General features: G+C 41.2%; 1 protein-coding gene across 1 annotated transcript in view; it reads right to left on the bottom strand.

Annotated features, from left to right (window-relative positions):
* The window catches only part of LOC308704790 (solute carrier family 24 member 2), a gene marked incomplete at both ends in the record, with an annotated part of 129,183 nt that overhangs the window by 43,357 nt on the left and 59,585 nt on the right, over positions 1-26,241 (bottom strand). Inside the window, 3 exons of the mRNA XM_081389362.1 lie at positions 12,795-12,809; positions 15,235-15,343; positions 16,968-17,006. Coding sequence (XP_081245488.1) covers positions 12,795-12,809; positions 15,235-15,343; positions 16,968-17,006 — 163 coding nt within the window. The remainder of the gene's footprint in view (positions 1-12,794; positions 12,810-15,234; positions 15,344-16,967; positions 17,007-26,241) is intronic.

Genomic DNA, 26,241 nt, shown 5'->3' with positions numbered 1-26,241 from the left:
TCGTACGTCTGTTTTCGTCATGGCTGAAGCAGCAGCGAAACGTAAGAAGTCCAAGGTTTTGTCGGAGTAGAGTCGAAATAGGAAAAGGGAGAGTGATAAACTGAAAGGCAGGACGAGGATCAATATTGGTCGAGCGTTTGCTCGCTGGCGTTAGCTTATGGAGGAGGAGTGTTACCAGACCGATGCTGACTTGGCCGTCATGCTGTTGAAGTAACTGTAAATTGCTTGCATACTATCTTTAGTTTTTCTAATCTGTTGTGTGCCTGGCTACGTTATGGAAACTATCTGGTCCTCCATTTATTTATCTTCATGAATCAGCTAGTAGATGAGCGAATTATCAATCTGGTAGCTAGTAAACACTAACATGGTAGTTTTAGATGGTTAGGATGCTATCGCTATCATTCTCGTTCAGATTTGAGCATTGCAATCGACATGCAAATCGCAAATGTTTGAGTTAAAATGTTTAGTCTACTAAACATGTATAAATTATGAAAGGGGGAAGATTAATAATATTATCATTGCCCATATGAAAAAAAACCTGCATGCTTCATATACAGTAACCGTAAATCATTTTACGACAGCGGTAATGGACAATTCCGCTTCCAACCTGTAGGGCGACCGCAGAGGAAAAGTTCCATGTTGTTGCTTTAAGAATTGGTTCTATAGTTATGTGTGTTTGAATATATGTTCGCAGTTTTTTAATTCCCTACAAACCAAGCCTAAACAAAGTACTTGTCTTTCCTTATAAATTTTGATAAAGAATTTTATTTTATTTTGTTGCTTTGGGGTAGGAACGCAAAACGAATTTTCCCGACAACGCTTTATCTGTATAGTGGTAAAGGGATCCTCCATAGGGAGAGACTAGTTGGCACTTCAGCACTGCGTTGTCATCGGTCCAGGCGAAGGTCCTTCATATATACAGTATTATGAACACAATCACGATGTGTTGCTGTGTTTATAAAACAGGTGCAGTTTTGCCAAGCTTGGACGTGATGCTGCGAGTGACCCAATGACCCAAAACTACAAAAAAAAAAAAACACTGTCACAGGGACAATTGTTGGACAATAAAACCCAAACCTGACACCTGGTTTTAGACCACAATAATTTATCAGTGTATATGGTGAAGAGCAGGGCTATTCAATTAGCTTCATTTGAGGGCTGGATTTTTAAATCGAAAAGTTGAGGAGGGCGGTGGGTTTAGCTGATTTAGCCTATTGAAACATTATTTGTTACTTATTGAAACATAACAGTATTAATAAATAAGCTAAAGTAAACCTAAAAAAAATATTGTATTTACTTGGAAATGTGGTACCCAACAGTATGCAGATTTATAAGACCATAATAAATAACTTATTTACAGCTGTGTGCAAATATATAAATTATACAAGCTCATAGCTATTGGTAAGAATTATTTTTTTTATAATTATTATAGGCTTAAATTAAAAATTCTGACAGTGAGACTTGGTAACCACAGGTAATACCATGCATGGCTACTCACTACACTACCACTGTATAAATAAATGCCTAAACACAGGTAGAAACTATACACACACTGAATTATATATTCCTCTACCCACATAGTATTCAATATAAATATTACATATTTCTGCCCAAACCATGGTAAATTACTACAGTACATTTAAATGTTTGTAAGGGTGGTGATTAGGGGATTTATAGTCTTCTAACTAGGTCATGGCACAATGTTTCTGCTGTTTACCTCATCAGTCGTGTTGGGAATGTTGAGGCTGTTTCATCCGATAAAACTAGTTAAATCATTGATTGATTTGTGGTTTGATAAGAGGAGGAGGATCAATTAATCTTAGGAATGACAGATACAAGTCCTTCACAGTGGCCAGAGAGTATTGAGCCATTCTTCTTCCAGAACAGTGGCCAGTGTCTATGTGATGCTGGTGGAGGAAAACATTTTCTAACTTGCTCCTCCAAAATTCCCCAAAGTGGCTCAAAAATATTTAAATCTGGTGACTGTACAGGCCATGGGAGATGTTCACCTTCACTTTAATGTTCATCAAACCATTCCGTAAGTCTTGTTGTGTGTATTTGTGCATTATCATGCTGATACACACCACTCCCTTTAGGGTACGATGTTTGAACCATTAGATGCATATGGTCCTCCAGAATGGTTCAGTAGTCCTTGGTAACGATGCTCCCATCAAGCTCAGTAGGAAATGGCATGATATTGCAGCCCAAACCATCACTGATTCACACCATGCTTCACTCTGGGCACACAACCGTCCGGGTGTTAAGGCTCTATGAGGCTTCTTCTCGCTGTAACTTCAAGTGAAGGTGAAGGTGGACTCATCAGAGAACAGTTCATGTTTCACATTGACCACAGCCCAACATTTAGCATTGGCACAAGTGACCAAAGGTTTGGCAATAGCAGCCCAACCATGAATATTGACTCTGTGGAGCTCCCGATGAGCAGTTTTGGTGGAAACAGGAGAGGTGAGGTGCGCATTTAATTATGCAGTTAGTTGGACAGTTTTATGGTTTTATGCTTTTTGGATTCAATCGGGATTAGTACATGGACATCCCTTTCAGACAGCTTCCTCTTGCCTTGACATTTACTCCCGTTGGTTGTGGTTCGTCCTTTGTGGTGGTATTTTTTTGTGGACATTACTTGCTGTCCTGGTCACAGATGAGCCAGTTAGACATGCACCAACAATTTGTCCTCTTTTGAACTCTGATATGTTGGCCATTATGTTGTGTGGATTGCAATATCGTATGCACAGCTGTGCTATTACTCTGCTAATTCAACCTTCACACTCTGCTCTTACTGAAGGAATATTGGCCTCCTGGCTGCGCATATAGGTGTGAAACCTCCAACACTATATTAGCCAGTGTTTCAGTTTCATTGTCCAATATTCAGAACATTTAACATTTTCTTAATGTACTTATCAATGAGGTGGCAAAAACTTAATGGATAAAACTTATTTCCTAATTCACTGCTGTAAAAGTGTATGACTTTCAAACATAATTAAAGGGATACTTCACCTCTGGAAAGATGAATGTGTATTTAAAATAGGTCATTTATGTAGAAGAAATGTGAAATTATTTTTGAATTTGGAGCTTTCTAGACTAAGAAAGCCAGAAAATGTATTTTTGGCTTATGTGGATGAAAGACAACAACTCCCAGAATGCACTTGCTTCGCTGCCCTAGGAGGCCACTCCCAAGCCACGCCTACCGGTAAGAGAGGGCAGTTGAAAACAACAAAGCTAAGCTACTAGCGAGTCTCCGTGATGAGTTTGCCCTGGATTTCGAGATCGCCCAAAATGTCCGGGATTCAGCTTTTGCGTTCTACAGTCGCCATTCATCATGTTTACTGTGGCGAGCAGGACGAGGCTGAGGGGCGCAGGAGAACGGCGCGAGGCCGGTGGCGTCATTACTGAGACGCGCCGGTCTCGCATCTCTCACGGATGAGCGGGAATTTTCTTAGCAATGTTAAAACGCACATCAACCGATCACTTGTTTAGCGTTCATGTAAACACTACATTCAGATTCACCAATCGGAATGAATTCAGCTAGATTGAAACAAAAGGTGTGCATGTAAACAATGAATGGCGACCGCAGAAAGCAAAAGCCGAATCCCGGACATTTTGGACGATCTCGACGGCTGGACATGTCTGGGAAAAAGAGGATGGCATTGGAAATCAAACGCACTGGCACTGATCTGTGATAGGTCTGTTAGCGCATTAGGTCCAACCCCCTATGGGCGGGTTTGAAAGGGTGGGAACTAGTGCTTGTAGTCTCAACAGAAATCCGCCCCTCTTACACTTCCTCCGACAATGACGCAAAATGATGATTTTTGCGTCATTGTGGGAGGAAGTGTAAGAGGTAAATACGGATTTCTCCCGTCTCAGGGGAAAATGACAGAGTGTTGCACGACCATTCAATAGTAGACTGGGTTTCTAACAATGCAAAGCTTAATGCAAATGGGTGGAGTGTTTCTTTAAGTCAATGTTCAATTGTAACTTCAGGCGAGTCAGTGTTTATTTTTCTGTTTCCTGGTTGCCATGACGACAGGCATAGTCACTTGATATACTGTAGCTAGCTACTTAGCAGTCAGCTTGCAATGTCACAATCAGCTATCTGGACTATATCTGTATTTACGATGCAGTATAAATGAATGCTTTTTTAAAATTTTTATTCTGGTTAAGTTGCTAAACAGAATTTTTTTTTATCTACAAATTTCACCTACCGAAAAGCTTGGATCTTTCTTTTCATTGTTCCATATATTCATGTTTTAAATTAACAGTTTTATAGAAGCAAAATAGTGCAGTTGAATACACCAGTTGAATAGACCAGTTGAACTACGCAAGGATGGACATTAAACTGCTCTTTTAATTCTTTCAAAGAAATCATATAAAATTGCATGAATTATTCTTGAACTGACCAAAGTATTTAAAGGAAAAGGGTTATATATTAAAAACATAATTTTTAACGTTAATAGTTATATTTTGATCATAAATCCACTATTGTTTTATATAGAATTGTTCTATAGTCTATACAGTATTTTAATCATCATAATTTAATCAACATCATAATAAACTGTAATTAAATTGCAGAAGAGTAATCCCTTACTTTACTTTTTCAAGGGAAAAGTAATTAAATTACAGTAATTGATTACTTAGTAATGTACCAACACTGCTAGCGTTCATATGATTAACCCAAATATACTGTTATGCATAAGTGGAACTGAATACCTTGAAATGATATTGAAAGTATAGATGAGCAACTAATAATGTTCAATTACTGATTTGGCCTTTAAAGTGTTTCAATTTTGAAAAAATCTCTAGCAGGGTTATTCTATGAAATGGGTCCCTTTCTTATTTGGAAATGGTCATATTTAGACCAAAATGAATAAATATCTTGCAGACAGTATAGAAGCATGGGCATATTTACAAATTACATTAAAAAAATGGATTGCTATGGAGTAAAGATCAGTGATAGAATGTCTGGTAACACTAGATTAGGGTCCAATTCTCAATATTAACTAGTTGCTTATTAGCATACATTTTAGGATATTGGCTGTGTATTAGTACTTATAAAAGCACATTTTAATATCTTATTCTGTATGACCTATTTCAAATAGGAATTTTACATTTCACTGAGACTGTTTTTGCTAAACGAATTTTAAATGATTTTACTCAAAGACACAAGCCACAATCGCACCATGCACTTCTGGCATATTTCAGCTGCGCACTGCATTCTAGGACGCTTTGGGTAATGCCTCCAGCGTGACCGGTGTCTGAAGCACATGTCTAAACACAACAATAACATTGGCCGGCGACAGCCTATGACGTCAGTACCGGTGCGTCCAGAGTATAAAAGGTCACCTGTAGAACACGTCAACAATTTATTTTGTCTTCAGGATCCGTTTGTTTATGTATGTGTGAAGACGATCACTCAGCCAAGCGTTTTAGGAAGTATGTACCTCCATATCAGAGATGACACTTGAGGACACACAACTTGTGTGTAATGTGTTGGGTAAGGATGTGTTATGTGTTTGGGAACTGAATGCGCTCATTGTAAGGTGCTCTTTGTGATGCCTTCGCGAGACTGACTGAAAGAGACAAGAGGTAAGAAGCTTTTACGTTGTTCCCACCTGAGGCCCGCCATAGCAGCAGGCAGGTTCGATCACGGAGGTGGTGGGCGGAGCAAAGGGAAAGTCTTATGAGATTTATTTCCCCTTCCGGTCTTACTAAAGTGTAAGGCCTAATTCTGTGGAATTAGATGTAGAGAGAGTGCAGGCAGGTGTTATTTTTAGATCTGCCCCCTCCGCTGGCCTGCACAATAGCAATGCTCAGTGGTGGCGATATCTGGAACCCAACAGGAATATTTTTTTCACCCTTATTTGCGAACCCTTCCTCGCCGTAGGGACCTTCGTGAGTGTCTAGGGAGCCAATTTTTCCTTGGGTTTGACTGAAGAGCAGAACCGTTCCCCTGAGTCAGTTCTTAAAGCAGGGTCCCCCAGTCCCTGGGATGAGCTCTTTCGATCTCAAGAACACAACAGGAAGAAGTTTTTTCGCCCCAGTTTGCAAACCCTTCTTTGTCGTAAGGCAGAGTGTCTAGGGTCTTGAGATCCTACAAAAATATTTCCAAGTGGTCGCAGCTAGCTCCCCTTTAGACATTGTCCTCATGGTTGAGTGTAAGTCGAATCCTTAAAGGGTTAGTTCACCCAAAAATGAAATTTCTGTCATTAATTACTCACCCTCATGTCGTTCCAAACCCGGAGGACCTTTGTTTATTTTTCGGAACACAAATTAAGATATTTTTGATATCAGCAACGTCATTACTACCTTTCTGGGCCTTGAAAGTGGTTAAGACATTGTTAAAATAGTCCATGTGACAAAAGTGGTTCAGCCTTAATGATATGAAGCGACGAGAATATTTTTGTGTGCATAAAAAAAATAAAAAAATAATGACTATTCAACAATTTCTTCTCTTCCCTGTCAGTCGCTGCCGCTTTTCACATAGTTAACTCTACTTCAGAACGCCGGTTCAGTTTTGGCCTGATCCTGCATGAGCACCACACACATGCATCGTGGTGCTCACGTGAACAGCACGAAGACTGACAGGGATGAGAATAAATTGTTGAATAAAGTGGGTTTTTTTTTTTGCGCACAAAAAGTATTCTCTTAGCTTCATAACATTAAGGTTGAACCACTTTAGTCACATGGACTACAATAACGATGTGTCAGTGTTTGTTTGGACTTTCAGTTTGAAATTTGATTGGTTCCTGCACTCCTTTGTATCCATGGTTACTGTCATTATCAGTTCAATTTTGTCACCTGTTTAGTCATCATGGTCATTTGTATCACTTGTAGAACACAGGTGATACAAATGACGTTGATGATGTTAATCAGTGTCCATCTGTGTTTGTATTTAAGGTCCTGTTAGGTATTAAGGTCTGTTCAGTCAGTCTTTGTCCGATATATGTTGTAGTGTGTGTGTGTGTGTGTGCGCGCGTGCGTGCGTGCGTGCGTGCGTGCGTGCGTGCGTGCGTGCGTGCGTGCGTGCGTGCGTGTGAACCCTCTGCCTGTCTTCTATGTACCAGTTTTATTCATATTGTGAGTAAAAGTAAAAGTTCCAAACATTGGAACTTTTGACTCTTCTTCTTCGTCTTCTTCTGCCTGCACCACACCGTGACAGAAGATTGGAACTGCCCAAAATGGATGATAGGGTAAAAATGATCGGCATGGCTCAAGAGAGACAAAACTTTTTTTCATTTATCAAGGACTTTTGCTGCCTTGCCGTCACCAGTGCCCTCGACGACGAGAGCCTGAGGACCTTGTTCCGGATTGGGGCCACATTTAACCATCCCATCGACCTCCCTGACACCACCGGACTGGACTGGAGGGAGATTGTCATCTGGTGTCTGGAGAGCATTGTGCATTGATCCGGAACACAGCCAGACCCAAGGGTTCTTCACGTCATGCCTGCCTAGCCTGAGCCCTCAGCCAAGATGGCCGCCACCTCGCCACCTGAGCCCTCAGCCAAGATGGCCGCTGCCTCACCGCTTGAGCCCTCAACCAAGATGGCTGCTGCCTCGCCGCCTGAGCCCTCAGCCAAGATGGCTGCCGCCTCACCGCCTGAGCTCTCAGCCAGGATGGCTGCCGCCATGCCAATACCTGTTCCCCATTCTGTTCCTCAACCTGTTCCTTCCCCAAGAACTGTTAATGTTCTTAGACCTGTTCCTGCTCCAAGAACTGTATCTGTCCCCGAGCCAGAATCGGTTCCTGAATTCTCACCCAGCCTCCCTCTCCCACCTCCTCCCATCTATCACCTCTCAACCCTTCTCCCGCCACTGCCTGTCATCCCCTCAGCTCCTCAAACCACCTTCGGGGAGGTGGGGTTGCCGTGGGTCTGCCAGGCTGCAGCTCCAGCCTGGTCGGTGGATACCCGGTCTTCGCCTCCAACCTCCGCGACCAGGACTCTACCTTGGCCCATCAATCCATCAGCTCAACCTTGGCTCCAACCTCCCCGTGACCCATCAGTCCACCAGCTCCGCTGGGCTCCCTCGTCCCTCCGGCTCTTCCTTGGTTGTTCGTCGGGCTGCCCTCACCTCGGTATTAATCTCCTCTGGCTTTGCCTCGTCATTTCATCCCTCTGGCTCCGTTGGGCTCCTTACTCCCTCCAGCTCCACCTTGGTCCTCTGTCGCTCCGGCTACACCGTGGCCTTCTGGATCCCTGCCTGCGCCTTGGTCGCCAGAGCTGTTGGCACCGCTATGTTCCTTGGGATCCTCAGAATTGCCTTGGCTCGTCGGCTCTCCGGCTACATCCGGGTCTCCACTACCACCTGCTCCGCCTCCGTCAGTCGGCCCCCTGGAGTTGTCAGTCCTTTCTCCATCATGGCTCCTCCCTCTGTCGTCTCCGCCCTGGCTGCATGCACAGCCTGCTCCGCCCTGGCTGCCTGCACCATCTGCTCTGCCCTGGTCCCTCCTGCCTTCTGTCTGCTCTTCACCTGCTCTTCGTCCTCCTCCTGAACCCCCCTCCCTCCCTCCGCAGTTGGTCTACGGCGCGAGGTCGCGCCTTCTGGGAGGGGGAGGTACTGTCATGTGTCAGTGTTTGTTTGGACTTTCAGTTTGAATTTTGATTGGTTCCTGTTCTCCTTTGTTCTTTTCCCACCACTCCTTTGTATCCATGGTTACTGTCATTGTCAGTTCAGTTGTCACCTGTTTAGTCATCATCATTTGTATCACCTGTGTTCTGTTAATCAGTGTTCATCTGTGTTTGTATTAAAGTTCCATCTGTTCAGTCAGTCTTTGTCCGATCTACTTCGTATTATGTGTGTGAACCCTCTGCCCGTCTTCTATGTACCAGTTTGATTTATATTGTGAGTAAAAGTTTGCATTGGACTCTTCTTGGTCTTCTTCTGCCTGCACCACACCGTTACATCTAGGCCTTGAAAGTGTTATGACGTTGCTATCTATTGGGGGTTCAGAAAGCTCTTGGATCAAAAATATCTTAATTTGTGTTCTGAAAAATGAAAAAAGGTCTTCTGGGTTTGGAACAAAATGAGGGTGAGTAATTACTGACAGAATTGTCATTTTTGGGTGAACTACCCTTTAATAGTAGGATTCCCATAAAGTTATTTTACTTTCGCTCATCCAAGGACTCTAAGTAATGTAGTGATTGGTCACCACATTAATGTAAAGTGGAGGGAGTTGTTCAGCTGATTTATCTGAAAGATTGGTGAGATTGTTATCTTGTAGAGCCTCTTCTGTATTATCATTACAAGGAAGACACAAGTTTAATAATATAAATTTTATTAACAAAAGATAAACAAGAATAACTAACACAACTACTAAATGAATACAATGAATGATAAAGGAATAAAGTGCATAAGATGCATAAAATACAAGTGATTAAGTTGGATGTGGTTATGGAAGAGTGACGTTATCTTATGGAAAGATAAACTGTTGTTCCTTTGAAACTAATAAGGTGGATAACCTTATTATGCATCAAACAAATAAATGAAAGATTATTTGTTATTAACTAGCATCAGCTATATTACCTCTAATGGAAAATGGAAAAATCATATACTGATAATAAACAACAATGCCAAGGTCTCTGGAAAGTGGGGTTGGTAAAGTGATATTTACATGTGGTCGAGTGAGCAGTCTGATGGCGGGAACGTCTTCCACTGGTTGTGCTGGGTGACAATGCAGAGGGTAAAAGAGCTGGAATATGTTTTAACAACTTTGAACATGAAGCTCTGTTGGATGCTGATCTCATGGAGCACACAAGGTTCCTAAAATCTGGAACACGCAGATAATGCCCTTAAGTATGTGCAGAAGGTCCTTAATTTGGAACACAGACAAAGGAACCTTGAAGTGAAGGTTTGCTTTCCTGAGCTTAACCTTGTTGCAAATGTTTCTCTGTGCATGTGTCTTCTGCCTCTCTGGGCCAGAAGACTTGGTCAGTCTGCTTTTGTCTCTCTGGCATGGAGACTCAGGATGTCCTGTAGATGTTACTGTCTCGCTGGACACAAACTCTGAACTTAGTGTTTGTTAATGTCTCTTTCCTCACAGAGTGGAGGCTCAGAACGTGGTTGTATCTGTTGCTGCCTCACAGGCTGTAGACTCATCATGGAATTGGTTTTGTTGTGGGAGTCTCAGTTGAGCATTTATAATGGCATGGCTAGCACTTTTGCCAAGCCCTCTTATACTTTCTTGTGATCTGCCGACCACAGAAGGTTCTGAGCTCTTCTGGTCTCTGGACACCAACAGGAAGTGGTCTGTTCGACTTGGACAAACCCTTCCAGTTGTACGACCAGCCGCGACACGCAACGATTCTATTTTAGAAATGGTTTCTATTTTTCTGCAACGTGGCGGCTGGAACAACAAACACAAAGTGTGGCAATGATAATCTCAGGTACTCTTTATGTGCTTTATTTAATGTTAAAAGCATGCAATGTGACTTTGAATATTTATTTAGTGCTCCCAGCTTTGTAGCTGTAAAAGCAACAATGGATAATTCACCTCAGATATTGAAATTAAACAAGTGGAAACAAGAACGTTCAAACTGTGAACAAACAAGTGTATTCTTTGACAAAGATTGTTTTAGTGACTCAGTAGCCTATGTATTTTTAATAATGTTTAAATGGTGTTATATTTGTGAATTTGATTATGTAGCCTACTTATCCATTTTCTTGCGATTGCTGTCAAGATTACTCTCTAGTGCTGTGCTCTTGCGGCGAGACTCCGCCCACACGCTGTTCTGATTGGCTGTGGGTTTTGATTGATTTCGGCGCATCTCGCAGTCGCGTCCCGTCTAGTGTGGACAGACAAATTATTTGTTGCTGGAATCTTATCGCATCGCGTCTGATTAGGACACTGTGTTAGGGTAGAGCGTACTTAGGCTTCCTCTTGCTATGGGGGGGTCGTTTTGCTGAAGTCTTTGCTCTGAGAGCTCCGTGGAGGCAGCGGACGGGTTTGTAAGCTCTTTTTGAGCCTCCCTTGATAATTGTCTTCAAGGTGGGCATTGATAGGCTTCCTCTTGCCTTAGAGAGTCTTCTTCAGAGCTCTGCCTGGATAGCAGTATTGAGTTGTCAGGCTCTTTTGTGAGCCTCTTTGGTAAGTTAGGTCTCCTCTAATTTTAGAGAGTATTCCTGCTGAGGCCTCCATTCGTAGAGCTCCCCTCAGATACTATACCAGGTCGTTGGCTCTCTGTGTGCCTCCTTGACATTTTTTTAGAGTGTTGCTAGGTCTCCTCTTGTTTTGAGAGTGGTTTTCCTGAGACCTCCACTCATCAGGGGTATAGTGCCCCCTGAAGTGGCAGGCAGGATAATCCTTATCCTTCGCCATATTCCCTTAAAGGTGTTCAGAAGAATACCAGGCCCTGAGCTCTCAGGATAGCCGCTGGTGCGCGTACCATTTAGGACAGGGAATTGTGACTCTGGTCCTAGCTCTGTGGAGTCATTGACTTTATGTCAGCTGTTACAGCATTCATTCCTTTAGCATGAATGCTGTCACAGCTGCATCCATCCAGCTGCATCCATCCCCCAAAGTGTCTTAGGACGCAGTGCAAGCTCCCATTTAGTAAGGCAACGTCTCGGTTTACGGATGTAACCGTGGTTCCCTGAGAAGGGGAATGAGACACTACAACCGGTTGCCATGCTTCGGGAATAGCTGACGACATCTCCTTCAGATAAAAGAAATTGTTAACGTGTTCTACAGGCGCCCTTTTATACTCTGGCCGCACCTGTAGTGATTGCTGTTGCCAGCCAATGTTATTATCATGTTTAGACGCATGATTCAGACACTGGTCACACTGAGGCATTCCCCAAATCCTAGGACGCAGTGTCTTGTTCCCCTTCTCAGGGAACCATGGTTACATTCATAACCCGGGATGTTTTCTTGAAGTCTCTTTTTAATTATCACAGGCAGAGATATGAAACATACACAACATATTACAAAATATTAAGTGAGATATATATTATTATATCCAAATTTATTTAAATACAGTATACTCACGTAGGGCGATATATAGCAAATCTCAACTGTTTGTTTATATCATTGCAAAATGTAAACTATATTAAAGCACAGCTCTAATCCACTAATTGCAACTATAAGGCATTAAGATATTATAAACATTAACATTATGATTTAATGTAAAGCTGCCTTGCATATAACAATGTGTATTGTGAAAAGTGCTATATAAATAAATAAATCAATGTGAAACAAAAAAGACACTTTTGCTTTTTTTGCGGCTCTGCCTGTGTGAGAAATATGCGTAACCCAGGTAATGTATCATAAAGTGGATAACTGTAATCTGAATAATTTAATAATAAAAATGAGATTACAGGAACTAAAAAAAAAAACAAGGATAAACTGTAAACACAGGGTTAGGGTGAGGGGAAAAAAAATCGAAAATCTAAAATAAAACGAATCATCTGGGTTTTTGTTTATGTGTCTAGAAAAATGCATATAATAACAGTAAAGGTCATTGTGAATTATTAACAGTTAAAAGTCATTATTCATACACACATTTCAATGAGAAACACAAAATGTGTCCATTTTGCTATGGGGTTATGGAGATATTAAGGTTATGGGTTACATGAAATGGAGCTCTAGCAAGCAAAAACACACATGGAAACTTTAAAGAATCAAACAGTATCTAGTATTCATCTCTGAATACTGAGAGGAAATTGAATAAACAGCACTACAGATAGCAGGGACAAGCAGGGACACGTGTTTGTGTGTGTGTTTTTGGGGTGACGTGGGTGGTCAGCTGTGACTGTGATGACAATGAGATTTAGAGAATAACTCACCAGAGTCAGCAAATTCTGAGGAAACCGCAGACAGAGAAAAACAGAAAGAGAGAGAGAGAGTGAGACAGAGAAAGAGATGAAAAAGAAAAAAAGCAGGAAAAACAGTAATTATAGTGCAAAGCCATGTAGTGAATAAAAAGATGAGATGTGCTACTAAAATCCTCATAAATGTTTTTAAAAAGTAATTGATATTTTTAAAATGTAATGTTTCAGTTAAGAGCCGAAAGCTTTCAAAAACCCTATTAAATCAAAATATCAGTTCTGTGGCTTTTAGTTCCGTCTTTTAGATTTGAACTCCAAAACAGAGATTGATGAAGCATTAAACTGACCAAAAATACTGTATAGATGACTCATTCTGCACTCACTCATTTGGTCCAATCAAAATGTTTTCTAAAATGAGAATGCCCCTCCCTCTAATGCCACCAACTTATTTAGTGTAACAGTTCTGGTTCTGGAAGTAAAAACATTAATTTTCTCAAAAAAGAAAACGTTTTTTAATGATAACTTTAAAGACAAACCTGCTGTGAGCTACAAGGTTTTTAATCAATTGTATGCTTTTGTTGAAGCTGCTTTTTGTTGTTATTTAACTTATTTTTTAAGGGGCCCTATTATGTGTTTTTTTTTTTTTTTTACAAAGTGCATGACAAATAAAGTTATTGACTCCTTAAAGAAATAATCGATTCTGAACTGCACAAAATATGTTGTCAGCAATTCATTCTCCTTTACTGTTACATACCTACGCAAGCATGTACCAAATTTGCCAGCCTATGGTCAAAACAATGAAAATCAATGGGGTCCAAAACAACATTGGATTGCATCTACTTTGACAATTTTCATCTTTGGGTGAACAATCACTTTATAGCTGGTTTTACTTCAGGACACATAATTTACAATTGATATATTAGAATGACAAAAGCTGATAATTTAGTGAATGTATTAGCAACAGCAGGAGTGTGATTTATCAGCCTAACCCATGTGTGAACACATGCAAACAATGTGTTAGGTGCATTCTGGTTAGGCGATACTGGCGTCATTTTTGTGGGAGCATTTTTCTCTGTTAACAGTTATTTTCTGGCATACAAGTTATGACATGCGTTTTATAAAACTGGAAATTATATTATCACACCAAACATACTGTAAATTTCAGAACTTATAACTTACAAATGTAAAAGAGCATTTATTGAAACCAAGATGCAAAAACTACTTGCTTAATACTGCTGCAAAATTGACATCACACAGATTAATGCACAGGGTTATGATAGTTAAATAAAACTAAAACCATAAAAAAAAACAAAAAACCTTTTGTTACTTGAAATAAAATAAACTTTAACTGAAATAAAATATTAAAAACCTTAAACTTGTTTTATTTCACTTGGTTGCCAAAGCAACTCTTCTAATTTTCTTTTAGTTGAAATGGATGTACTAAAATAACTAAATCAATTAAATTAAAAAAAAAAGTATAAAATATAAAAAAAAGCTAATAAAAATTACAAAAAAACTTTAACTGAAATTTAAATGAAAACAAACTAATTTTAATTGTATTAATGAAAAACTATAATAGTATATCAAATACAATCGGCTCCACGGCATCTACAGTACTTCGCTACATAAAATCACTACACTATTGACAATTGACAAAATTTTGCTAATGTGACCGCACCTTTACAATACATAATAAAATACCTATGTAACATGAAAGTTCCATGACACACAGTCTACAAAAATATCTGTCGTAAATCACTAGCTCTCACAATAGGGAAACATATGGAGGAATACATCTCCTCATTATTACAATAAAACTGATAGCAACTTATGTATCAGATGAAAGGAGAAATGGTGTTAAATGAAACGTATTTCAAATAAATAGCAGAATAGAAGAAAAACAGGAAATTATCACCCCCATTTTCTCATGAATGTAAAGCATATTTAATTTTGTATTGTAATGGAGTAATAGAAATTAGAAAAATACAATTAGAATCTATCTATCTATCTATCTATCTATCTATCTATCTATCTATCTATCTATCTATCTATCTATCTATCTATCTATCTATCTATCTATCTATCTATCTATCTATCTATCTATCTATCTATCTATCTATCATGTGCATAATTATCATGAAAAACTCTCCATGCACAAAATAGGAAAATAGGAAAAAAAATAAAAAAAATAAATGTAACATTATTTATTAGTTAGTTAGTTAGTTAGTTAGTTAGTTAGGGAATCACTTGTTGAAATAATTCTGCAATTCAGAGCATGATTCTGTTTTTAATTAATGTAGATAGAGAGAGAGAGAGAGAGAGAGAGAGAGAGAGAGAGAGAGAGAGAGAGAGAGAGAGAGAGAGAGAGAGAGAGAGAGAGAGAGAGAGAGAGAGAGAGAGTGTGTGTGTGTGTGTGTGTGTGTGTGTGTGTGTGTGTGTGTGTGTGTGTGTGTGTTACCTTCACTGAGAGGGTCAAGTGTGTGAATCATCAGCTGAAAGATGCTGTTCCTCATTAGGCTGTTGTGTAAAGAGGCAGAGCTTCCTCCTCTCTGCAGCCTTGGTTTGGCCTGTGATTGGAGGAGAAACATCAGTGACATCACTGTAGAGTATAATATAATAATAACTTTTATTTTATATAACCCATATAACCCAGCAAGAAGAGCACTGCAGTAGTCAATGTGTAAAAAAAAAAAAAAAAAAAAAAAAAACAAGTATAGATAAGCCTTTCTGTCACAGGAAAGGAGAGCATAGGGCGTAGTCTAGCAATATTTCTAATATAACTCCTAAACTTTTTCAATTAGTTTGGAACTCCAAAACAGAGCCATCCACATTTAGAATAAGTGAACCAGCTTACCGAAGCTGTCTTTTCACTATTAAGATTTTTGGTCATCCATGTTTTTATCTCAAAAATCCACATTTTACAGCCACCAGGCTTAGAGTGGATATACATCTTAGTATCGTCTGCATATAAGTGATAATTAACCCTGAGTGATCTTAAGAACAATCCAAGAGGGAATATATAAATGCTAAAAAGTAAGGGGCCTGAAATTGAACCCTGAGGGACACCAGTAGGGTCAGAGCCAATCTCAGGCCTGAAACCACTCTGGCAAACGGGCAGCGATCAGAGAGATAAAATCTAAACCAGGCTAAAACAGTCTCAGAAACTATTGAGTGGGAGGTTGTAAATAGTTAATAAGAAGTAATATAGTTTATATTCAACTGTATTATTGATTTGACTGCATGGACACTAGTGACTGGACGAAGACATCAGAGTTTTCTGCAGAACTGCTTCATAGATTGAATGAATTAAATGAATAATTTATATTAATGTAATATAATAATAATAATAATAAGTAATTTAATAATTTAATTTAATGATCTTTACAAAAGAACTGAATCAACACTGAACTGACTTCAGCTGAACAACGACACTATTTTCCTTTAGAGCTGTTGTACAGCTGAAATGAACTCTGTTTGCATCATTGAATAATTTTCCTGTCATCACTGTAAAGCTGCTTTGAAACAATCTTTATTGTATAAAGTGCTATATAAATAAAGGTGACTTGACATCACAATAAAGGCTTCAGAGTGACAGCATGGCAGCGCACACTCATGGAGTATAACCATGGCTCATCTTATGGAAGCAGCGTATTTGGCGATTTCTAAACTGAGGCTGGATGTCCTGACCGGTCAGGGTGATAGGGGGGAAGGGTTAAGGGCAGGTCTTCAGAGCAGCTGATGCTATAGCAACATGTCAGTGCAATCAGAAGAGTCAGCTGCTGGATAACACAGGCATACAGGTGTCAGGGCTGAGTGTGTGTTGTGCTGAGACAAACACTCAGTAAATTGTAAATCTATCTATATATCTATCTATCATCCAATAAACTATCTAAACAAAAAAGAAGGCAGTTTTTTTTGTCTTTTTTTTCTATTGTGGAACAGAGTGTAATAATGCAAGAATCATGCTTTACATTATAGCAAGGGCAACGCTGGGGTTTCTGGGCCTCCTGGCTAACTTCTCTGTCGAATTTCGCTATAAGTTGTAGGGGGGCTGGATATGAGAGAGTTGGCCCCCAATAGCGCGTACTGTCTGAATCATCCTAATCTTCCCCCCATTACGGTGCCCCTGTATCACAGCACAAACTCATATATGAACAAATGCACAGACACATACACATGGACAATACTTACCGACAGTTTGCTGTCATCCTCCACTTCACTAGGGCTCAACTTCACAGTCAAGAAATGAACAAAGAAAGAAAGAAAGAAAGAAAGAAAGAAAGAAAGAAAGAAAGAAAGAAAGAAAGAAAGAAAGAAAGAAAGAAAGAAAGAAAGAAAGAAAGAAAGAAAGAAAGAAAGAAAGAAAGAAAGAAAGAAAGAAAGAAAGAAAGAAAGAAAAGAGACAACAGTACAGTGATGTGAGACAGGACCAGCAGACAGTAGACTGACATCAGACTCCATAGAGGCACACTAACAACACATCAACTGACAGTCAAAGCTGGGACAGAGCTTGCAGAGTGTGTTTGACCTCTGACCTTACCGTGAGTGTGTGCTCTGACCTCATCAACAGTGTGTTTTGACTACCATAAAGGTAAAATGATGCCATAAAGAATCGCATGCGCAAGAGAAGCTTTGTAAAGGTGTAAATCGAGTTTAAAGCATAAGAAAAATGGTTTGCTGCATTTTACTGTTATTCGTAACTGTAATTCATGTATTGTGAAATTGCAGCTTCATGCTAACACAAAATAAATATGATCTGTATTCTTCGGACTTGCATTTGTCCATGCTTACATTTTTGCCAAATTTTTTTTCCCGGTGAAATACGACCAAGAGCATTGCAAGCCAGTGAACAGCGATTTGCAAGCGAAAACAAGAGTTTAAGAACCGCAAAACAGATTGGCTGCGTAAAACCAAAATTTGTGTAAAAATAAACTTTTGCAAATGTCTAAATGATTTGTTGTGTACGTAGGGCAAAAAGTTCCCAAAATAACCCGATATGTATGGTTCTGTCTTTCTTTTAGTTGTGAATATACAGTTTTTGCACAATTCTCTAACTAACTGATTTTTCCAAGGTGAGGAGGAAGACGGGTCCTTCTTCATGTAGCCAATCAAATTAGGTTCTCACTGACTCTCGATTTACTCTTATCTGATTGGTTCAATAAACACACAGAATGCCAATAATTTATTTTATTTTATTTTAGATGCCAAGACATTTATCTTCATTTAGTTCAGCATTGTTCTCGCTTTGGGAATAGTACTTTTAACACACAATACTTTTAAGTTTTAATATCATGTATATAATATATGTAATGTTGGAATTCTAAGTTAATTTGTTACATGATTTCTGTATTATAATCTTTTATTTCTCTTTCGAAAGCTACAATCGATGCTGCGATGCTCAGCGCATTGGGAACGTCTTTAGTCGTGACCAGCTGTGAATATTGTGTGTAACACGTCGATAGAATTCACCCGGAGGTAATTTAGCCTCAGTCGATGACGTCATCGGCGCGCACCCGCAACACAAGGCTATAAATAGATGAGCCACAGGTGCATCGTCAGGTCTTTTGTCTTCAGACCATTCTGTGCATGTGTGCGTTGAAAAACACTCTCTCTACTCTCATCTGTTCTCAGATCTTTGCTAGGAGTTAGTTTTTGTCAGGCAGTGTGCAAAAAATTCTCATTCTCAATCTTTTTCTCTCACATTAAAACAAAGAGTTTAAAAAGTAAAAAAAGGAAGAGAAATGAGCCAACAAATCAGTAAGCGTTGTGTTCCTCCATGCTCCCGTCCCATGTCTGAGCTGGATACACACGATTACTGTTTTGTTTGTTTGGGGGAAGAGCACGCGGTTCTGGCTATAGAGAAAGGCGGGTGCGAGCATTGTGACCAGCTCACAGTTAAGATGCTTCGCTTCCGTCTGAACTATTTCCAGTTCGCACCCGCATTACCATCGTGGGGCTCTCGTATGGATCTGCATGACGAGCAAGAGACGGGTCCGTCCCTTTCGCTTGCTGCGTCACCAGATCCTAACATCCCTTCTCGTGATCTCGAAGCGCGCTCCGGTGCTTCTTCGGTTCACGAGGGGGATGATATATCTCTTGGTTCTTCAGATCACGAGCAGCCAGCCTCTGAGCATTCCTCTCGCGAAAAGAAATCTGTCGAGGAATTGCTAGAAGTGGTTACTCGCGCGGTGGCCAGGTTACAGCTTGACTGGCCATGCGAACAAGAGACCCCCAAACGTAGTAAGCTAGAGGATAGGTTTCTGTCCGGTGGCGGGGGGGAGAGACCACAACATCAGTCTCTCCCCTTTTTCGAGGACCTCCATGATGAGCTGTCTAAGTCATGGAGTAAACCATATACTTCTCGCGTCTTTGTGCCTTCGACGTCGACTTTTTCGACTATCGTGGGTGCGAAGTCGCGGGGGTATACGGAGATGCCTCGGGTTGAAGAGACGCTCGCGAGCTATCTCTCGCCCGAAGCCGCATCTTCGATAAAGAAACCTACCCTCCCCACTAAACCTTGTCGTATAACATCATCACTAGTGGGTAAAGCTTACCAAGCTGCAGGTCAGGCTGGTGCTGCGCTGCACACTATGGCAGTGTTACAGGCGTACCAGGCTGACCTGTTGAAGGATTTGAGTGTGGGCAGTACCATCGACGAGGAAGCGTTCTCTGAGCTTCGTCGAGCCACAGATCTGTCTCTCCGTGCGACCAAGCAAACGGCCCGTGCCATCCGCCGTTCAATGAGTGCTTTAGTCAGCACGGAGAGGCACCTGTGGCTGAATCTGACAGGTATTAAAGAGAAAGATCGTTTGTTTCTGTTAGACTCCCCTGTTTCTCCCTCTGGTTTGTTTGGCGACTCCGTGAACACCGTAGTGACCAGATTTAAAGAGGTGAAGAAACACGAAGAAGCATTCGTTCAGTTCCTTCCTCGCTGCACTCAAGGGGAGGGGTCGTCTGCCACCCAGCCCCGCCCCGGTCCTTCAAAAGCCAGGGAGGTTAAAAAGCAGAGCGTGGCGGAGCGTGCTCCCCCTCGTAGAGACTGGGGACAGGCTCGCCGCGCTCAGCAACCTCCCAAGCCAGACCTCAGGACTATTATTAACAAGAAGCGAAAGTCCTGATGGTCTGGCGCCCAATCTGGTGGGGGTAGTCCCCCACGGGATGGGGCGCGTTCAAAATCCCCTCGCCCCTTCCCGCTACCCTCACAAAACCACTCCATCCCCGCCACCTCTCGTGCCTCGGGGGGCAGCGGTTTCCAGCGAAATGTTAGATGTTCCGTTGCTTCCTGCCGTCATTCAGGACGCGGAACATCTAACATCCCCTCAAAAGGAAGTATTAAAATTGATACCACTCTCAGAAAGTCTGGCAGCGTGGAAACTTCTGCCAGGCATTTCTGCGTGGGTATTAAGCACAGTACAGATAGGATACAGAATCCAATTTATTCGTCGTCCTCCGCGTTTCAACGGCGTGGTCTTCACTTCCGTGAAACCGGAGCTGATGCACGTACTGTCACAAGAGCTGCAAACTCTTCTGAGCAAAGAGGCCATAGAACATGTTCCTCTTCCAGAGAGAGAGTCAGGCTATTACAGCAGATACTTCCTGGTTCCCAAAAAGGATGGGGGGGTGCATCCAATCTTAGATCTTCGAGGCTTAAACCGTACAGTCAAAGCGCTCAAGTTCAAGATGTTAACCGTCAAGACGGTCGTGACGCAAATTCAACATCACGATTGGTTCATCACGATCGATCTGAAGGACGCATATTTTCATATAGAAATATTGCTACAACACAGGAAATTCCTGAGGTTCGCTTTCGGGGGCGAAGCGTACCAATTTCGGGTTCTTCCATTTGGCCTAGCCTTGTCACCCCGCACATACACAAAATGCATGGATGCAGCACTGGTTCCATTACGACTCCAGGGCATTCGCATTTTGAATTACATCGACGATTGGTTAATACTAGCACAATCGCGAGAGATGGCGCTCCAACACAGAGACATTGTGTTAGCTCATCTAGTTTCTCTAGGGTTGAGACTCAACACCAAGAAAAGTGTTCTTTCTCCTGCCCAGAGAACGACTTATCTCGGGATCGTTTGGGATTCGATCACGATGCGGGCACAACTGTCTCCCGCTCGAATCGAGACCATTCGGCAGACCATGAGCAAAGTCAGGCTAGGCCAAGATCGCACTGTTCGTCAGTACCAAAAAATTTTAGGTTTCATGGCATCAGCATCCACGGTGATTCCTCTGGGGCTGTTGCACATGAGACCGTTTCAGTTGTGGCTAAAAGCCAGAGGATTTCATCCAAGGGCCAATCCTCAAAGGCAAATAAAAGTGACGCGCCGCGGGCTTCGTACACTATCTCTGTGGCTCAGACCCCGGTTCCTCCCCTTGGGTCCCACTCTAGGGGCACCGTGTCGTTGCAGACTGCTAACGACGGACGCCTCCCTGATGGGCTGGGGAGCGGTCTTAGCGGTCTCCAGCTCAAGGGGAATGGGAGGGTCATCAGCTCGATTGGCACATCAATTGCCTCGAGCTGATGGCCGTATTTCTGGCTCTGAAATATTTTCTCCATCAATTGAGGGGCTGACATGTCCTAGTGCGGGTGGACAACACAGCAGCAGTCTCTTACTTAAATCACCAGGGAGGTCTGCGCTCACGCAATCTGAACAGAATAGCGAGGCAGATTTTTCTTTGGGCCCAGGACAAGTTCCTTTCACTCAGGGCAGTATACATTCCAGGGCATCTGAATGTGGGAGCAGATTTACTGTCCAGACAGACACTACCGACGGGGGAATGGAAACTCCACCCGGAAGTAGTAAAACAGATTTGGACCAAATTTTACAAAGCGGAAGTGGACCTCTTCGCCTCACAACAGACAGCGCAATGTCCCCTCTACTTCTCTCTGAGTCACCCAGCCCCCCTGGGTCTGGATGCGATGGCACACACATGGCCCAATATGCGCCTGTATGCGTTTCCTCCAGTTTCTCTGCTCCCAGGAGTTCTAGCCAGAGTTCGCCAACAAGGGTCTTGTCTCTTACTGATAGCGCCATGTTGGCCGAACAGAGTGTGGTTCTCGGAGATAATATCTCTCCTCGACGGCTCGCCATGGGCGATTCCGGAGAGGAGGGACCTTCTGTCTCAGGCGGAGGGCACGATATTCCATCCCAGGCCCGACCTGTGGAATCTTCACGTTTGGCCCCTGATGGGAACCAACTGAGGGACACTGGGCTTTCGCCTGCCGTTATTGAGACCATTCTAAGTGCTAGGGCTCCCTCCACTAGACAAAGTTATGCCGGTAAATGGGGTGTTTTTGAAAGATGGTGTGCTGTACACAATGTAGATCCAGTCAACTGCCAGGTTGCTTCAGTTCTGGACTTCATACAAGAGAAATTATCAACAGGCACATGCCCTGCCACTCTTAAGGTTTATGTGGCCGCTCTTACGGCTTGCCACGCCTTGGTTGACGGGGCGCCACTCGGGAGACACCCTCTGCTCTCTCGCTTCCTTCGTGGGGCCAGGCGACTGAGGCCTCCCATAAAAACCAAGATCCCTTCATGGGACTTAGCTATAGTTCTCGAGGGTCTGGTTGAAACCCCCTTTGAACCTATAGAATCAGCGTCTGATAAACTTCTGACTCTAAAAATGGTTTTTCTCATGGCAATAACTTCTTTGAAGAGAATTGGGGATATGCAGGCTCTGGCTATCTCTCCATCCTGCTTAGACTTTGCCCCAGGAATGGTGAAAGTGATTTTGCATCCTCATCCTGATTACCTGCCTAAGGTTCCATTTTCGGCTGTACATCTGGTCATTCTAGAAGCCTTCTGTCCTCCACCGTTCACAACGCCGGAGCAGGAGAAATCTCATAGACTGTGTCCAGTCCGTGCTCTTCAGGCTTACATCCACCGTACTAGCCAGTGGCGTAAGTCAGAGCAACTCTTCGTCTGTTATGGTGGTAGTAACAGAGGGGCAGCTGCCACCAAGCAGACCATGTCTCATTGGGTCAGGGATGCTATTGCTCTTGCTTATGAGGCGCGCGGTCAGGCTTCGCCTACAGGTCTTAGGGCTCACTCCACCAGGGGGGTCGCCTCTTCTAGTGCTTTGGCAAGGGGTGCCCCCCTACAACAGGTTTGTGATGCAGCAGGTTGGTCCTCTCCGCACACATTCATAAGATTCTATAGTTTGGATGTTCATGCCACTCCGGGCTCTCATGTCCTTGAGTCAACATCACAAGCTAATGTCTGAGGCCTTCTTGCGTTCTTGTGAGCACACCTGCACAACCGTGGGGGTCCAGACATTTCCAAGCACGGCGGCGTGGGTATTCTCGTTCCCAATGCGCTGAGCAGCGCAGCATCGATTGTAGCTTTCGAAAGGGAACGTTTCCGGTTACTTGACTGTAACCTTGTTCCCTGAGAAAGCGGAACGAGATGCTGCGCTACTTTACCGTGCGGAAGATGTCCCAGGACTGATCTTCAGACAAAATATCCTGACGATGCACCTGTGGCTCATCTATTTATAGCCTCGTGTTGCGGGTGCGTGCCGATGACGTCATCGACCGAGGCTATATTACCTCCGGGTCAATTCTATCGACGTGTTACACACAATATTTACAGCTGGTCACGACTAAAGACGTTCCCAATGCGCTGAGCAGCGCAGCATCTCGTTCCGCTTTCTCAGGGAACAAGGTTACAGTCAAGTAACCGGAAACGTTATAATTATAATTCTTTATTTCTTTTATTATTATGATTTTATGTTGTTATTATTATTTTAATTGTTGTATTTGTTTTGCTATATCTAGCCATATGTATATATATAATATTGTCTTTTTTATTTAGATTAATTATTATTTTCTCTACATAGAGATGTTACTCATATTCATACTCAGATGTTCAGTCGCTCTAAATCATTTTGATATGTTGTTTTAATGCTTTGGCAATACAAAATGTATTTTCTTGTCATGCCAATAAAGCTTTCTGAATTGAATTGAATTGAAATGAATCGTGCCAAAACTGTAAGCGCAGCTAAAAGACAGATGCTGCAAACAATGCTGCAATGCTGCAAACCATTTTTTTTTTTTGCACTTGAAACGCGATTTACACCTCTACAAATCTTCTCTTGCGAATGCAAATTTAATTTAAGCTTACAATCTTATGTACACTTCCACATATCTTACTCTGCACATGTGATTATGTATGGCATCATTTACCTTCATAGACTTCTGACATCTGACCTCTTTTGTTTGACCTCTCACCTCACTGAGAGTGTTTTAACCTCTAACCTCAAAGAATATATTTTGTGACTTCTGACCCAGTGTTTTGACCTTTGACATCGCCAAGTGTGCAGTTTCACCTCTGACCTTCTAGTGTGTTTTGTCCTCTGACATCAAGGGTGTTCTATTACCTCTGATTTCACAGAGAGTGTGCTCTGCTCTGACTTTTAACCTCACTGAGTGTATATTTTGACCTCTGACCTCACCAAATGTGTGCTTTGACGTCACTGTGTCTTATGAAATATAACCTTCCTATTTGTGTTCTGACCTCACAGTGTATTTTGACATTTCCAAAGTTTATACCTTAGACCCTACTGAATGTGTGTTTTGACCTCTAACCTCACCAAGTGTGTGTTGTCACCTCTCACCTCACAGAGAGTGTGTTAACAGTCACAATGTTAACTTAGGTACCAATAATCTATTGCATCTTTACTCCAACTGCCCACCATGCTGTCTGTAATTAATGTTTGTTGCCTCTGTTTTTTATGTTTGTATTGCAAATGTAATGTGATTTGCAACTGCAATCGCTCATTACTTGGACTGGGCAAATGTCCATTGTCCGTTTATGTGTAAACTGCTTGTTATTTACTGTTATTGTGAAGCGTCCTTGAGCTTGGGAAAGGCGCTATATAAATTAAACTTATTATTATTATTGTTATTTTGTCCTCTGCGAGTGTATTTTGACCTCTGACCTCACCTAATGTGTGCTGTGACCTCATTGTGTCTTATGAAATATGACCTTACTGATTATGTGCTGACCATGAAAAGACGTCAATAAAACAGCTTCAATGTCACTTAATGTTACATTTACCTCGGAAAAGCCATTCAGTGACCATAAACTCAGGGCTGGAATGGGGGGTAACGCGGGGGACAGAGTCTGGGGAGGAAATTTCAAGGGCACGGCGTTCCAGTTCAAATTGGTTCGATTTATATATATATATATATATATATAATTTTTTTATTTTTATTTTTTTGCAAATGTGCTACAGCAATTAACATTTTGTTAGAACCTCTGGTAAATTCTCTGTTAGTTTGTTTAGCTGTCTATTCAGAATCGTGATACCTGTTTAAAAAACAAAAACAAAATGTGATTCTCAATTTCCAGATTCTTGCAACTCATTGAGTAAAAACAGCATCATAATAACCTCATGGGATGAAACAGGTTAATTAATAAGCTACACTTTAAATTCTGAAAGAAAAAGAAAAAGAAAAAAGAATCAGCAGTTAAAATTATTTCAGAGAATTCTTATATTAGAACACAACTACAGGTAACGTGGTTTTTAAAAGAAAACTCCATGTCTATGGTAACATCTTTAAAACAAAATTTCTATAAAATGATAAACATCACATTTCAACCTGTTTAACCATTGTTTAAGAAAAGGGATGAGTCAATGTTACAATAATATTCTACCCTGCTGAAAACATTAATGATGTAAAGGAAAAACAATATAAAACATGATTTATTGATTTAAATAATTGGAACTTTATAGTTTATTTTGCTCCATCTGCCAAAAGTAGAACTGGAAATTATATTTGTTTTAGTTATGATTACATTATTAATCATATGTCATATGTAAACTAGTAAAACATTCCAAATTATCAAAGGAATTGTCTCCTGTTTCAAAAGATCTGTACACAAATCAGTTAAAAAGAGCTTGTGTACAAAACAAAAACATTCAGATTTTATGAAAATCAAGAAAAAATGCCTGATAAAAGCATAATCATAAGCAGTTTGTTCAATAACAGGGATTATGCGAAGAGCTCTTTCAATAGGACAGTTAATAATAACTTAATAATTTAAGTTCAAAACTGAAAGTTCCTTATTTTAAAGACTTTTATACTTATTTAAGAACTTACATGTGTCAAAATCTAGCAGTCAGTCACTGATTTCAAAAAGTGCACATAGTAAAAGGTATGTCAGTGCAGACAGGAACATAAAAATTTTTCGACAATAGTGATAGCATGCACTTTCAACAATTGCTGAAAAGGAATGAATACAAGTCTATAGACTATAGGGCTTCAACAACAATTGTACATGTACCATATGAAATAAATAAATAAAGCCAAACTGGTTTGTATTAAGTGAATAAAGTAATGCTGTTTTTGGAGTTGTTTAATCATAGAAAAATTGTCCAAAATATGTTTTTGAGTAAGTACATAACCAGCCAGTGTTAAAAGCTATCTGCTTGCCTTAGCTCAATT

The sequence above is a fragment of the Scardinius erythrophthalmus genome, assembly GCF_964197995.2.
Source record: "Scardinius erythrophthalmus genome assembly, chromosome: 2".
In the NCBI taxonomy this organism is placed as follows: domain Eukaryota; kingdom Metazoa; phylum Chordata; class Actinopteri; order Cypriniformes; family Leuciscidae; genus Scardinius; species Scardinius erythrophthalmus.
Note: the sequence above shows the minus strand (reverse complement) of the source record. Positions and strands in the feature narration are given on the sequence as shown.